Here is a 15,993-nt window from a genome sequence, read left to right as displayed (position 1 = left end):
AACTAGTCAATCATCATGAAATTGTACAAGCAATAATGTATGTCCATCTATTAGTTACATAGGATTTCGTATGGTATGACGTAGGGGACCTTCCCGGTGTGAGTGGTTCAAACCTTACAGTCTGGTCTCGGGGTTGACATCTTTGACGAGGTGATACTCACCTGTTATGTCAATCCTTCCACAAATGTGGTAAATCGTCATAAAATAGAATAGAATTTCGTAGGAGCTACATAGAATTATGATAACAGTCTTCATAAGCTCTCTGACCCAAAGTTCGTCGGAAGTTGGTACCGCCCCCCGTCCCCGACCCAGTGCTGACGTCACTCGTGAAGGAAAAGCACGTGCCAACATGACAGCTCGCGGGTCATCAGATAGCTGATGATGAAGACCGAGAGATTTGGTCCAAAATTCCGGCGAGTCAAATTCCTTTACTTTCAGAAGAGATTCCTTCCCATTATCATGAAATTGTATATTTTCCTATCCTATATACTATATCAGGTCGGTTTCCAATGAAAACAAAGTTTATGGAGTCATTCAAAGAGAGAACAAAGACCTACGGGAGGATTTACCGGGAAAAACTCGGCCCGATTGACTTCGTGGTCATCAGCGATCCCAGGGAGATCGAGAAGGTGTTCCGCAATGAGGGCAGATATCCCAAGAGGCGAACTCTTTTCACCGTTAAAAAGTACCGTGAACTGAAGAAATTGCCGACTGGAATAGTAAACCTGTAGGTGATACCGTTATGTACTTATGCTGTGTGTGTGTGTGTGTGTGTGTGTGTGTGTGTGTGTGTGTGTGTGTGTGTTTGCGCGTGCGTGTGCCTGCGTGTGTGCGTGTGTCACGGTGCGTGTGCGTGTGTGTGTATGTGTGCGTGTGTGTGTATGTATGTATGTGTGCGTGTGTGTGTGCTCACGCGCTCATGTGTCTGTCTGTATGTATGTATGTCTGTCTGTCTGTCTGTACTCATGTCAATCGCACTTTTATCCCTTTTTGTTTTGTTTTTTTTTTTCAATATTTTGCAAAAGTGATTGAAAGCCATACTTTACAGGAGGGCTCAGATTTGAAATGGGATTTAGATCCGATTTGTTTCCAGAGAGGGAGAAGAGTGGCAGCGCGTGCGCAGCTCGGTGCAGAAGGACCTGATGCGGCCCAAGACGGTCGGCGCGTACGCCCCGCTGCAGGATGACGTCATCAGGGACCTGGTTGACGTCATCCGGGCTCTGACAGGGAGGGACAACAGCGGAGGGCAAGTTCACAACTTCACCAACTACGCGTACAGATGGGCACTGGAAGGTGAGTAAGAAACTCAAAAGGACATCCAAAACGAAGAGCAACAATCTTGCACCTTGTAATGATGGATGAGATGATATCGTTGTTTATTTCGGGTTCGCAATTAAGTTTTACGCTAGATATATATAATGTGAGTTTGGTATCGTATGTTAGGCCAAGGGTCTTAAGTTGACCTGCATTTGAAAGAAAGAAGTCCTCCATTACAGCTTTAGGTTGTATTTTTGATTGCTCAACTGTTCCCATGGCTCTGTCCATGCTTCATTTAGCTTGAAGAAGACCAGAGGTTGGATCGAACATTCATGACAAGTTCCATTGGGTGGAGCAATTCTTAGTACTCGTATGTGGGGAGGATTCCAACTCTTCGATGGTTGATTGTGTTAAATTTTGCCCACCTAGCGATCAGCGTGGTTGTGCTGGACAAGCGGCTCGGGTGCCTGACCTTGGATGACCTTGAACCGGATTCTGACGCGCAGCTGATGATCGATGGGGTTCAAGCCTTATTCCAGGGGTTCGCGAAGCTGGAGCTGTCGACGGTCGGCCTGTACAGGTACATCAGCACCCCAACCTGGAGGAAGTTTGAGAAAGGAATCGACCAGTGGCACTAGTAAGTATCTGATTTTTTTTTTATTTCAACATTTCAACATAGCAACACATAGTGGTGATGCACTCAAGCGAAATAGCTCAAATTAACGTCACCGCTTGACATGAATAATGATTACAACACAAGATGAACAGGAACAGAACTTAACAATAAAGGTGATGTTATGTGAATACAGTATAAATCAGTAAAGAAATCACTTGGAATCAGGTTGGAACAAAAAATTTTGGGAGCTAGTTTTCATGTACTCACGGCCTTCTTCTTATGTGCCAACATTCCGAAATTGGCCCATTTTATGGAATCGTATATTGATATTTGTGGTACACTGTACTTCTGTGGCTGTCACTTGTCCGAGTGCGTCAGTTATATGGTAATATTTGTGACGTAAATATTGGCATGAAACCCTAGCGTCGCTGCCAAGTTGCTGAAGGAAAAGCTGGCTAGAAGCAAGACTGAAGAAGGAAAAGTCACCGAGTCGGACACGGACTTTCTCCACAGCCTCCTCTCCAGGGACGACGTCACGTTCGAGGAGGCAATGCTGATGGCAGTGGACCTCCTGGGTGGTGGGATCGACACGGTACGTTACACTAACAGGGACCCCGCCCGGGGCCCCGCCGGGTAGTTTACGAGCGTTTTGTTTCTCATCCCATCTGGTTGGAGTCTTCTGTCTTCTAATCTCATCTATCCCTGATCTAACTATTTGACCGTTTGGGCACCGCAACTGTTCTCTACACTTTTCGCTTTTCTGTTCTTTGTAACGTTTTAGTGTCATTCTGGACCATTCTCTGATATCATCACCTGGTAGTTTAACGTACATTTTCTTTCTTATCTCATCTAGATAGTCTCATCTATCATTTGTCTAATCATTCAACTGTTGAGGACCACTATTTTTCTACTGTTTCATTTCATTTCATTTTTATTTATTTATCCAGGGGTAGCATATCGCCAATGTTATAATATAATAACAGAAAAATCATAATCGTCGTGATAATAAACGAAACAGGACAAATTAATAACGTAAAGAAAACAAACTAAATAAATATGACAAATGATGTAAATGATATTGATAATGGAACTGAATTTGCATATCAATGTTTATGTACAAAATACAAAATAAACAAATGTGGTCTTAAAAACACAGAGAGTTTTTGCATTTCTGACGTGAAGAGGAAGTGAGTTCCAGAGGACTGCACCGGAAAAAGAAAGCGATCTCTTTTTGTACTGCAAGCGAGCTTTTGGTAGCTGGAGTCCCCCTTTGTGCTTAGTCGGATGTTGTGTGTGTGGGTACTGGCGGATGTTGTGAATAGTTCAGAGATGTGTGGAGGTGACATTCCATGAAATGGAATCTGTAATCGATCTATTGATTTGTCTATTATTCATTTGATTATCTACTTATTTTAGACGGGGAATGCCCTGATGTTTAACCTCTTCTGCCTGGCGAAAAATCCCGAAGTCCAGGAGAAACTTTACCGTGAGATCACAGAGGTGGTTCCGCCCGGGCAGTCCATAGACGACAAGACGCTGAACAGGATGCGCTACCTGCGCGCTGTGGTGAAAGAAACTTTCAGGTAATATCAGCAAAGTTCTTTTTAATTTACAACCAACTACTCTCCAAGCATAGCCTGAGTGTCAGCCTTTTTAGCTTTCGTCCGCTCCCCACGATCCGCTACCCGGCCTGAAGAGTACAACCAACCTCTTCTTTAACTGGAGCTTTCGAGGATTGTCGATCTGTCATTGCCCAGATAAAGATGACAGACGGTCAACGAAACGTCAACGAACTTTGCTATTCAATCATTCACCAACCTTATATGCCCCTTAGTGGCATAGCTATTAAGTTATATGCTATTTTGAAATATGCTTTTTGTAATTTCCATAATACATGTATAAGATATTTAATGCTACGTCAGAAAGATGTAAGTAGTTTGTCAGACAAGAGCAAGTGAAGGTTTTGTATTTGCTTTGTAAATGTTTCTATTATAGTTTTCTAATTTTTATTCGAAATCTTCCAGAGTTTATCCAAGTGTCAGCGCCAACATGAGAGAGTTGAACCGGGACATTGTGTTGTCGGGATATGTCGTTCCAGCAAAGGTATGAAGACATTACTTACTCAGTTATCCTCTTCATCACTTGCGAGACATAATGCCGAGACTTTTCCCTTCCACCTGGGTCTGTCCTCGGCCAGCTTTTTCACTGCTCGCCAGGGCTGTCCCAGAAATGAAGAAATTACATCATGAAATTAAAGGTTTTACCCCTCCGTCAAGTGTTACGATTTGTGAAGTTCTTATATATAATTACTTTATTTGTAATAGACCGATCAGGAACATTTGATCTATTGTAAATTTCTTGCCGATTCTGTGCTTATTCCTTTGTGCCAGCCTGAGGGGAGGCCATTGACCTCCAATCCAACCTTCGTTATGTCAACGAGTGTTCGGCTCAGACCGAAGAGGTCCCGGGTTCGAATCCTGCACGATGCCATCAGCTGTCCCAAAGGGGTGGGGGGCACTTCTCAATGTCCGGGTAGAATTCTCGCATGGTTCCGCTGTATAGGATTTTTCATTTTTAATAAATTGAGACTTTAGAGGTTGGACTACCCTGCCAATGTGTGTTTTTCAAGGTCTAAAACTCAGGTTGACTTTCGACCACGTTGTTCTGACATGGTTCCCATATATTAACATAGGAAAGCCAATTACTAGACTGTGCCCTGTTCCTCTATACAGACACCGATCCTGATGGCCAATGACGTCATCAGCTCGCTTCCGGAATACTATCCGGAACCGGAATCCTTCAAGCCGGAAAGATGGCTCCGCGATGACGTCGCTTCAGGTGGCGTCCAACCGTTCGCGATGCTGCCGTTCGGATACGGGCCGAGGATGTGCATCGGTACGGGTATATTATTTGTATTATATGTATATGGACAGTTTAAATTCAGAATCGTTGTGTTTCTTTTTCATTAACTGTACTTCAATTTCTTATGCTTGCTTTTGCGTGCATTTAAAAATCGAAAGCCTTAAAGTTAGTCATTTTCGATTTTATATATTTTTTCAAGAAGAAAATGTCCAGGGAAATCCTTTGTGTCAGTCAGTGTTTCTTTTATCTTTTTAACGTTCACGTGTCAGCGGTAGAAGATGTTACCTGAACCACTACAGAAAACTCTAATATGAATGTTCTTACGTTATCATTTGGCTCGGTTCCTACCCCAGGTCGGCGTTTTGCAGAACAGGAAGTACATCTCGGGTTAATCAGGGTAGGTTACTTTGTCCATGAAGGGTTAAAAACCATTTCCGAGATTAAAGATACATTTCCGATTGACTTAAGGTTAAACCCGTTTGTCGATGAGGGGATAAAGCCTTAGAATTCTTAATCTTCATGGCTTTTTTTAACCTCTGCAAGGGGATTTTAGAGATGTTTGACTCTTATTGTGATCTTTGCTGCATGGGGATCTCTCTCTTTAACAACTTTTCATGTATTACATGTATTCACGAAAGCATATCGTACATTCATACGCTTGCTCTGTTCCAGCCTTAGTTTCATTTCATTTTATGAATTTCAGAAACACTTGTTAACACTTCAGTTCAGCATGTTGTGGTCGCAATCGGTGCATTTACTCACTACTTCTTCTTGATGTAATATAACGTTTAATAACATTGTAACTGTACCCCTGTTTATATGACACAGATTGTTCAGAGCTTCCACGTGGGCTGGTCCGGAGAAGACATGAAGCAGAAGAACAGATCAGTCATCAACGCACCGGACAGGGACAGCTTCGTGTTCCGCGAGAGAGCCGGCGCTGCATGACCTTCTTTTAATTATGGCTTGTTTTATTTCTTTGTTTTTTTTTTGTTGCCATTTTCCGACAAAATCTGTACATTTGGGGACCTGGTATTACACTCAAATCATCTGAAATTTGGTCTGGGTATGCTTTATATATCTACCAACAACAATTCATTATATTTTTTGTCATAAACTTGTATAATTTGGGACTTTTTTTACTGCTTTTGGGTCACAATTTACAATATAGTTAGGGATGACTATCGATGAGTCATCTGTCTGGCATGCACAGCAAGTAACCAATCAGCATGCAGCTTTCCTCTATTCTTCTTGCTGATTGGCTGTTGGGATATAATTGGGTTTACTCCATGAACAGCTGCACAACCCATACCACATTGAAAGTAGGTACTGCATTGAAGTGTTTTCGTAGGTATGTCAAACTTTCCTGCTCAAGCACTTTCCTGCTCAGGGCATAAACGCTTTTTTTATCTTGAAAATCAGCAGTTTACATCATGCAAATGAAAATCCTAATCAGTAATGTAGGGGATAGCTATCCAACTAAGATATTCTTTGTCATTTGTCACTTCATACTATAGTTATATCGATGTAAAACATTGTTTTCCCTTGTATTCTCCTTCGATTAATTCTTTCCCTGCCATGTCGTAAAATGTGTGGTGAAGCCATGCTGAATTTGCTCCAAAGCAAATGTCGGCCTTTCTAATTTTAAAGATACCTTTATTGACACCCCATTCACATGAAATGGGATCCAATCGCTAGACTTTGCATTACAATATTATAATGTGTTATCGCAATCCAGTCTAAACTGGGTGTTAATCATTGTTTTTCAGAACAGTAGAATGATGCGTTATTGTTCTTTGTTCCATATTATCTGAAAGTAAACTTTTCTTTCTTTTCTTGATGATGTTTGCTGAAAAGCGTTCGAAACGTCTGTAAGTCTGTTTCTTCCAGTGTTTAAACCAATAAACAATCGATACAGCGTTACCGTTGTGAACGGTCGTTTTTTTTCATTCCGTTTGAAAATCATTTTCAGGAAAAGAATCAATAAGATGTTTAATCTATTTAGATATATGTTCTATCTCTACCTGTTTGCCGTTGGAGCACACTTATTCAGCCGCTCGTGGGACTATGCGCTGGACAAGCAGTGGGTCCCTCGCGATGGCCTGATGGTCAAGTATCTGAGTGATTTCAGTGAGTTCGAGACAACACCTGAACAGCTCATCTATCCGGTAAGGACTATCTTTAGACGAGAAGAAATGTTAACGTTTTCACTGGATTTTACCCCTATACGTATTCTTTCGCAAGTCGTTGTATGTAGTCAGATTTCGCAATGACAACTGCTCTATTTAATGCAGTTATTTGGTATCACTAATTTTCTGCATAAAGACATTATTCGTTCAAGTATATACCAACACATTGCCGATTCTATGCTTACGTATATAATTACGTGCTGTCACCTTTTAAATAAGAATCCTCATTTGTCTTAACAATATTGTAATCTTGTGTACTCAATAATGATATTACTTTTCTGATCATGTTCCGATCAGAATAATTCCAATTGATTACTAATCTAAATTGATTACTAGTATGTCTACATGTACTCAAGACTGATGCTACTTTTCTGATCATCTAACCACTAAAGTAGCTCAATATGATTTTAAATCTACGTGCAGTAGAATTAATTCAAATTGTCACTGATCCTCGTCTCAACAATTTTTCCCGGTGTGTTTCTTCTTAGCCATGTCTCAATTACGTCTATCAATACAGGTAGCAAATGCGGAGATATTTGTGCGTGCTTACGTACGTCCCGCCAATGAAACCCACTACAGCCGCCTGACTCAATGCGAGCTGTACAAAGGTGTCCACAGGGACACTATGGTGAGGAGGCTGACGTCTGGGGGGAAAGACCCAGGACGGGTCAACATAGAGGCTGCACGATATTCATGGTTAGGGCTATTATTTTCTATCTCTCACATTATTGTATTCACATTTCTTAAGATTTAATGCAGCTCAGTAATCCTCTATAACATCGTCCGTTGCATCTTTCTATCTTTCATATTAACTTCCCCTTGCACTGGCTTCGTCCTTTTAAAAATCTTAGCTAGTGGCTGTCTGGTAATCTGTAGATATTTTAGAGATATTATATCATATATTACATTATAGGTACTATAGATATTATATCCTCAAGTTTCATCTTATATGTTGCATCAGCAAATTAACCATTGACCTGTTTTTATTGCTTTCATGCGTATGCTGATGACTTGCAAGGTTGTGTATATATACATCGTTCTAATAAAATATAATGGTAACACTGAGGCCGTTGCTCACTGTATGTTATATTAATGTACATGTGATGCTGCTAAGCAAGCAATATTGCTCACATATTATGAATAACATTTGGGGATTCCAAGTCTCATGCAAACCAACTTTCCCCCTCTTTCTCCCGTAGGAGTTTTTTCTACCTCGTACGGTCCTGTTTCCGCCTGAGACAGCCGAGTACGGACTTCGACGTGCCGGATAGCAAATATCAACGACAAAGCACAATGCAGATTAATAATAAGTTCTAGATGTATAAGCTCTGGGTTACGTAGATGACGTCACATTATAAACAATAATTTCTAATCATTCAAATTTCCATTGTTTATCGGTAAAACCCACAAGTTCTTTCTCCGTACAATGTATCCAGGGGTTATATAACATCTCGATATCGTGCATTTCACATTACTGTTCCATAGTACGAAAACTATGGTGTCTTCTGACCGTGTGTTCTGTTAAGGGTATATGTAAAATTAAACATAATGTTATATCAGACATCGGATTCTGCTTTTTTTTTTCTTGAGTCAAAAATTCCAATAAAGAATCATTTTTGTGAAGTTGTTTATTAAGATATAAGACGATATGATTCTCTTGTGTTTACCGGCCGTGCACGTGTTAAAACGAGTGGATATACCAGCAGCAGGCTCCCAGCTTGTAGGTAAAACGAAATATCACTAAAATATTTAAGATAGTGTTTCCCTAATTGTTGGAAAACAACCACAGGACATTTTTTCTTGTATAATCCTTTTGTATTTCTATACAAATATCAGGTATTATTTTCAAAATCATCAACATATCATTCCATCTGCGTACATCTGACGAAAGCGGTGTCTGTTCTGCGCAGGTACGTACAATAGCGACAATCAACAATGCGGTTCTAGAACGTCACAAACCAGTCGATTCGACGTTACCGTTGCGAACGGCAGTGTTTGTTTCTTCCTGCGCGAAAATTTGTCATTTTCAGCGAGAGAATGAGAAACCCCAAAGGATAACGATGATTGGCCTATTGAGATACATGCTCCACGTCTACCTGTTCCTCGTCGGAGCCCACTTGTTCAACCGCTCGTGGGACTATGCGCTGGACAAGCAGTGGGTCCCTCGCGATGGCCTGGTGGTCAAGTATCTGAGTGATTTCAGTGAGTTCGAGACAACACCTGAGCAGCTCATCTACCCGGTAAGGAACAAGAAACATCAGGGAACAAGAAATGTTTTTAGCCGAGTTTATATGTACTATGTCGAGAGGTATATGATATTTTTGTTGTTATAATTGGATTACTTGATAGAAAACTTTGATTGTGGTATGACTATTTGTGTGAGTAGTGAGTACGAGACAACACCTGAGCAGCTAATCTACCCGGTAATTAAGGAGGCTATCAGCAGGGAACAAAAATGTTTTCAGCCGAGTTTACCCGTACTATTTCCGAGGGGTATAGGGATATGTCTTAGTAACAGTATAGTGATGACTGCATTACTTGATAGAAAAGAGTTCGTTTAAAGGTTGATTGTGGTATGACTACTTTTCTAGCCTGGGTACCATCCGGATTTTCGCTCCGCAACGCTCGAAAAAATCATTTGAGCGTTGCGGAGCGAAAATCCGGATGGTACCCAGGGTACTACGAGTACTTTCCTGCATCAAGCCATCATTTCGATCTCACATTCAAACATACGGCTGACGCGTCGACGATTCAATGTTTATGTAATTGTCAGTAATGTTAGAATCTTAACTTTCGTTAACGACAATGTAATTATATCTACATGTACTCAAGACTGGTGATACTTACTTTTCTGAACATCTAACCACTGAAGTAGCTCAATATTAGCCTGAGTGTCAGCCTTGTTAGCTTTCGTCCGCTCCCCGCCAAGATCTTGGGGAGCGGACGAAAGCTGACACTCAGGCTAGCTCAATATGGTGTTGCACCTACTACTGACATTATATAGATTCTCTACAACCGTAACAAATTGCCCCTAATTCTCGTCTCATAATCTAACCAGAGACGTCCAGAGTAGCTCAATATGATGTTACATTAACGTGACAAATTACTGTTAAGAAACACACTAGTAACATTGTCACTGATTCTGGTCTCGACAGTTTTCTACTCAGTTTTGCCCGGTGTACGAGTATTTCTTCACCATGTCCTAATTATATACGTCTATCAACACAGGTAGCAAATGCGGAGATATTTGTGCGTGCTTACGTACGTCCCGCCAATGAAACCCACTACAGCCGCCTGACTCAATGCGAGCTGTACAAAGGTGTCCACAGGGACACTATGGTGAGGAGACTGACGTCTGGGGGGAAAGACCCAGGACGGGTCAACATAGAGGCTGCACGATATTCATGGTTAGGCTTTTCTTCGGTCTCTTACATTTTCTACACACTTTTCTATGTTTAGCCTTGGCTCAAGTTAGTTCAGCAATCTTCATCAAAGTTGGTGCGTTGTGTCCTTTCACCTTTCATGTTAGTTTCTTATTGGATTTTAATAAACCTTTAATTCTCTTAGCAGCTGCACCTTTTCTAAAAACCGTAATTATACAGATAGTATACATCAGTTTTGTCTTCTGTATTTTAATATTTAAAAATCAGGATGCTAAACGTTGAATATACTGGACTCTTATCTTTGTGATTATCCTTTTTATACGTCTTCTGTTGATGACTTACATAGTTGCGTATTTATACATCGTGCTAACTACGCCAACACTGGTGGTGTTGGTCGTTCGGCACGGTGTAGGGAGCTGCTGTTTTTGAGAACGAACAGTACCACACACTGCACGACATCCTACCTTTAAGCATGTCTTATAAAGTATACGAGTGAAACTTAACCTTAATGCATGCTTTAAGATAGGCGTAAAGAATATATTTTTTGCAGTGACAGCATTTGCAGAGATCCCAAGTCTCATCGAAGCGAACTCTTTCTCCCGCAGGACGTTTTCCTACCTCGTCCGGTCCTGTTTCCGCCTGAGACAGCCGAGTGAGGACTTCGACGTGCCGCCAGAGGAGCCGCCGCCTCCCTACATCCCCATCACCTGGCTTCAGCTGGCCAGGAACATCCGTGATTGGACCACGGACTACCTGCGAGAGGCTTCCTCTGAGGATCCAACTGGTGAGGGGTTTTTCAGTCCTTTGTTACGACGTCTTACCCATATTCAAACTTTTGAAAATAACTGTCTGTACATGTTACGAACGTGTCTTTACGATGCAAACAACCGTGCTCTTGTGCGTACGGAAACACACGAGTCACACATGCATGAGTAATCTCCAAGCAAGTCTGAAAAGACAGTTTCAAAGTGGCAGCAGCAACCATTTGCGAAACAGTTATCAAAGGGTGCCAAAATTGTCTGGCAAATGGATACTGCCTGCCTTTGGCACGAGACTTGTGTTTCTCGACCATTAGTTCAAGTCAGAATATTTGTTTTCCGTACCGTAACGCTCACTATGTAAGGCTCTGGGATAACTAACCGATGTTGTATGACAGACAATTGATGAATATTGTGTCTTTGCTTCTACTTTTCTCCGCAGATTCTTACACCGGACCAGGACCCCGCCCAAAGAAATGGAGCGAGTTCTTCCAAGAAACCTTCAAAAGTATGACGGCATGGATCTCATCGGACGATGAGAATGAACTTGGTTAGTACACAACTGCAATATTAAAGTCACTAGTTTATTGTATGGGTTATATATCGGCCTACCAATGATTTCATTGAACAAGTAATATTGTCTCCAAATCTTGTGTTTTCTCTCCAAATTGGCCTTGCTTTGTCAGACGTTTGAAGTTTTCATGTCTTTGAATGTGGAATCAAACTAACAGAATACTTCTGATTATACGTCTACATACTAGTTACAAGTTTGTTGGGTAGGATGTCACGTTCTGCCCGTTTATTCCTGCGCTATGTTACCATGGTTACCACAGACGCCGCCAACGCCCCGCCCCACCCAGCCACCAACACAGACCCCCCTGAGGTCACGTGGTCACACCTGTGGGGTGAGATATGCAAGAAGGCGTCCTCTGACGTCAGAGCTATCTTTTGGTCAGACACACCTGATGACGTGGTGATGACACAAGATGACGCACCCAAGACTGGTACGTATACGAACAGAGAAGCCATTTTAAAGGCGTCCAATGCAGTCCAATCCAGGGTATCGCCCATACATCATTTTTTGGTAACGTTACCACCTATGAAATAGGTACCGGTATAACCAGTCTACGATACAAAATAAGCAACCATTTTGTGTCAGTGATCATTGAATTTTTGCCTCACAGATATCAATTTGCTAAGGAAACTAACTACACGAAAAGTCTGACCAGAAAATTGACTTTGAAAATCACGTTTTACTGCTCTGAAATTTAGCGATGTATCAACGAGTTACTCCCATAAACGTTTAGTGGGTAAAGACTGTTTAGATCTCATAACTTGTCTCTCAACCGGTCACTGTCATCGCTACAAGAGTAAAACGTTTCACGGTTCACTATTAAGTCCTAATTATAATATAATGTATAACGATTGTCTCTCACTTGATTGTAAACTGTTTCTCTTGATGACTGTTACAGACCCTGCCGACCCTGAGCCCAACGGAGGTGTTTGGGCTGCACTGATGAACCGCCTGCCCTCGTCCCCGACCACACATGATGAGACACCAGACCCTGGTGGTCAGGAAGGTGAGCTGTCTAGTCATCTACGTCTAGTAGGAAGTTAGATTTCTAGTGATGAGATTTAGACTAGTAGATTTCTACCTGAGAAATAATTCTCACGTTGGAGTTGAATATGCACGAGGCGCACTTATACCGGGCGGGAATTGCGCTCAGTACATGTACGATCGGGATGTGAGCTTACATGGCTCACGATTGCGCACAGCAGGAATTTGGTGATGTCTTACGTGAAACATTTGCCGATTCTGGTGATTACAGATTAGATTTACTCTATTCTAGTAGATTTCTACCCGAGACAACAGTTCAAGTTTCGTATTAAAGTTATCCTCAATCAGGCTTTGGGAAGCGACTGGAAAGAGTAGAAATCGATGATATGCCAGGGGATTTGGTCTAGTTTGCACCTCCCGAGCATATCGCATCTGTCCATCATTCGGCCGATTTCTACTCTTTTCCGCCGCTTCCCGAAGCCTGGTAGCTACTAGTATCAGAAAGCTACAGAGACTTGAACTACCTTTTACTGATCCCATGTTTTATAATTCCCTCTCACTGTAGACTCTACCGAGCCCGGTTGGAGCGTGCCCGCCTGGATTGGTCGCATTTTCCAGGCTAAGAAGCCAATGACAGCCCAGATTCGGGCCGACGCCCCCGTGATCATCGACGATCCTCCCTAATAGCGCCTCCTTGCGAACCGAAGGATCCTCAGCGATATCCAGCTGAGATGATGATATGATACCCTATCCTTGTAGTTTTGAGGATCAGGGTACTATTTGTTGTTAAAATACACATGTCCTGCAGATTGTTTCGGACGTCCATTGGATATATACAGCTCTACTATCAACATTTTACAAAAATTGTGCTCGATCGATCTTCAAATGCTCCGTTTTGTAACGCACGCACGCCATATAATAATCTGTTATCCGCTATTAGACTTCATTTGCCATTTACGTAGGATCACTTCAGTAGGATTTGCATTGTGTAAAGAAATACTGTTATCGGTGCGCTGAAGTAGCAGTTTTGCTTTACGAAGGTTCATTAATTCCAGCATTATATAGAATTTGCATTGCACAAAGGAATGCTATCTTTGAAATCCATGGCCATGCCATATGCATGTTATATGTTCTGAACGTTTATGGCCTAGCGATACTGCAAACCGTTAGAGAAGTTTCAGGTTTTCATGGCCTATCGAACGACAAACGTTACGTTAGAGAGGTTTCCTAAGGTTTTTTATGGCCTATCGAAAGAGCAAACCGTTAGAGAAGTTTCCTAAGGTTTTTATGGCCCATTAAACTGTTATATATTAGAGAAGAAACCGTTAGAGAAGTTGGCCTATCGAAAGAGCAAACCGTTAGAGAAGTTTCCTAAGGTTTTTAAAACGGCAAACCGTTAGAGAAGTTTCCTAAGGTTTTTATGGCCTATCAAAACTGTTAGAGAGGAAAACCGTTAGAGAAGTTGGCCTATCGAAAGAGCAAACCGTTAGAGAAGTTTCCTTAGGTTTTTAAGGCCTATCAAAACGGCAAACCGTTAGAGAAGTTTCCTAAGGTTTTTATGGCCTATCAAAACTGTTAGAGAAGAAAACCGTTAGAGAAGTTGGCCTATCGAAAGAGCAAACCGTTAGAGAAATTTCCTAAGGTTTTTATGGCCTATCAAAACGGCAAACCGTTAGAGAAGTTTTCTAACGTTTTTTATGGCATATCGAAACAGAAAACCGTTAGAGAGGTTTCCTAAGGTTTTTATGGCCTATCGAAACAGCAAACCGTTAGAGAAGTTTCCTAAGGTTTTTATGGCCTATCGAAACAGCAAACCGTTAGAGAAGTTTCCTAAGGTTTTTATGTCCTATCGAAACGGCAAACCGTTAGAGAAATTTCCTAAGGTTATGTTAATTATCAAGCTCCTTGTATAGCAAATATTAACAACAAAACAATAGATGGGAGCTCCAGATTTATTTCTAGGCACAAAGATAATAACTGACTATGTTTAGTAAGTTTTTCTTAAAGATAATATATAATATATAACCATTCGACTTTTACTTCTGCCAGATACATTAAAGATAATCTGTCAGACGTCCTTCCTATATATCGACCTATACACGGTCGTCGGCTGTATAGCCGGGATTATAACATCGCGATACAACTGTATATACATATTATATAGTAGAAAGGCAACTCAATGAAAAAAGTGGTCACAGTCTTTTTACATGTACATGTTCTTTTTACAGTATAGAAATAAAACGTTCAAAAGTAAGAAATTGGTCTGTCATTTTTCTTTGATGAAAGTAGTAATGAAGACGTGAAAATAAGGTCGAAGAAGTTCAATTTTCGCACTGAAAGCTAGCCTCCTTCACTTGTTGGTGGGCGGCGTCATTTTATTTGAGCGACGCGAGTTATTCCGCCGATCCGCGGAGGGACGATTTTCCCTAGCCTCCATTTCAGGCGTTCCCGGATATTTTTTTTTTTTTGGGGGGGGGGTATACGTATTTTCTGATCAAACGTAGAACGCACGCAATAGAAGCTCCGGCTGGCAACCCTACATCCACGGAGATATGTAGTTTTGCCAGCCGGAGCTTCTATGGCAAAACTCCGAGGGAGTTTATTGTGGCAAAATTACTTTTCGCGCCCCCAACAAACTCCCTCGGCGGCAAAACCGTCCCTCCGCGGCATAACTCTCGTCGCTCACCGAAAAAAGATTAACGCCGCCACCCAACAAGTCTGCGAAGGAGGCTGAAAGCCGCGTTTGCGGAGGAGGAAGAGCGGAGCTGTATAGGCCATTCAGGTTTTGGCCTGATATCTATTATTAATGATTGCCGTGACCGCTTTCTGACAGCCGTCCGCCAACCTTGGGTCAGAATGCGGGGCAATCAAAAGGGGAACACTGCCCCCTTCTGAAGGTCAACCTCTCCTTGAAGACAACAGAGGGAACTGGCCCTGCCAGGCAACCATGACCCAACCACGGGAGATGCTCTAGTTTAATAGACACCAGATGTACACTACCACTATCAGTTCTCAACACATTAGCTGGCCAAAATGATCATTAACAGGTAGCTACAAGTATTTTTGGTCATTTGGTTATAGGGTGCTGGGAAAGAGAGCATGTTCATGTTACGCCCAGCCGCCCCTTAATTAGGCCAAGCACTCTCGATAAGTGTGCTGCTGGACTATGTATAGTAGGGCTTTGACCCACATAAACCGGACTTCCCTACTCTACAAGGATCTGCAGCTCCGATAGGTGGCGCTGCAGCGCGGGTTAATGACCCCGACGGCCATGTTGTTGTAGCAGCCGCTGCCAAGATGTGCTCCTGTCGCACGATGGTCGTCTGGTAAGAAAAGCGTCCTGGAGGACAACAGGGACGCCTTCTTGGGT

At 42.0% G+C, this 15,993-nt stretch overlaps 3 protein-coding genes across 3 annotated transcripts in view; all 3 read left to right on the top strand.

Annotated features, from left to right (window-relative positions):
- The window catches only part of LOC109469134 (cytochrome P450 10-like), a 24,449-nt gene extending 18,255 nt beyond the window's left edge, over positions 1–6,194 (top strand). Inside the window, exons 12-19 of the mRNA XM_019767533.1 lie at positions 499–727; positions 1,094–1,293; positions 1,687–1,894; positions 2,297–2,448; positions 3,900–3,976; positions 4,606–4,768; positions 5,089–5,132; positions 5,564–6,194. Coding sequence (XP_019623092.1) covers positions 499–727; positions 1,094–1,293; positions 1,687–1,894; positions 2,297–2,448; positions 3,900–3,976; positions 4,606–4,768; positions 5,089–5,132; positions 5,564–5,683 — 1,193 coding nt within the window. The 3' untranslated portion in view covers positions 5,684–6,194. The remainder of the gene's footprint in view (positions 1–498; positions 728–1,093; positions 1,294–1,686; positions 1,895–2,296; positions 2,449–3,899; positions 3,977–4,605; positions 4,769–5,088; positions 5,133–5,563) is intronic.
- Positions 1–8,481, top strand: part of LOC109469157 — a 17,444-nt gene extending 8,963 nt beyond the window's left edge. Inside the window, exons 2-3 of the mRNA XM_019767565.1 lie at positions 7,442–7,620; positions 8,124–8,481. Coding sequence (XP_019623124.1) covers positions 7,442–7,620; positions 8,124–8,241 — 297 coding nt within the window. The 3' untranslated portion in view covers positions 8,242–8,481. The remainder of the gene's footprint in view (positions 1–7,441; positions 7,621–8,123) is intronic.
- Positions 8,482–8,817: 336 nt separating this feature from the next.
- LOC109469096 lies at positions 8,818–13,671 on the top strand. Its single transcript, XM_019767479.1, has 7 exons — positions 8,818–9,164; positions 10,153–10,331; positions 10,913–11,091; positions 11,508–11,615; positions 11,899–12,069; positions 12,538–12,645; positions 13,189–13,671. The coding sequence occupies exons 1-7, from the start codon at positions 8,985–8,987 to the stop codon at positions 13,305–13,307; spliced, it is 1,044 nt and encodes a 347-aa protein (XP_019623038.1). The 5' UTR covers positions 8,818–8,984; the 3' UTR covers positions 13,308–13,671.
- The last annotated feature ends 2,322 nt before the right edge of the window (positions 13,672–15,993 follow it).

Source organism: Branchiostoma belcheri, unplaced genomic scaffold (genome assembly GCF_001625305.1).
Source record: "Branchiostoma belcheri isolate BF01 breed outbred unplaced genomic scaffold, Haploidv18h27 scaffold20, whole genome shotgun sequence".
Lineage (NCBI taxonomy): Eukaryota > Metazoa > Chordata > Leptocardii > Amphioxiformes > Branchiostomatidae > Branchiostoma > Branchiostoma belcheri.
The sequence above is the reverse complement of the archived record's forward strand: the minus strand, read 5'-3'. Positions and strand labels throughout refer to the sequence as shown.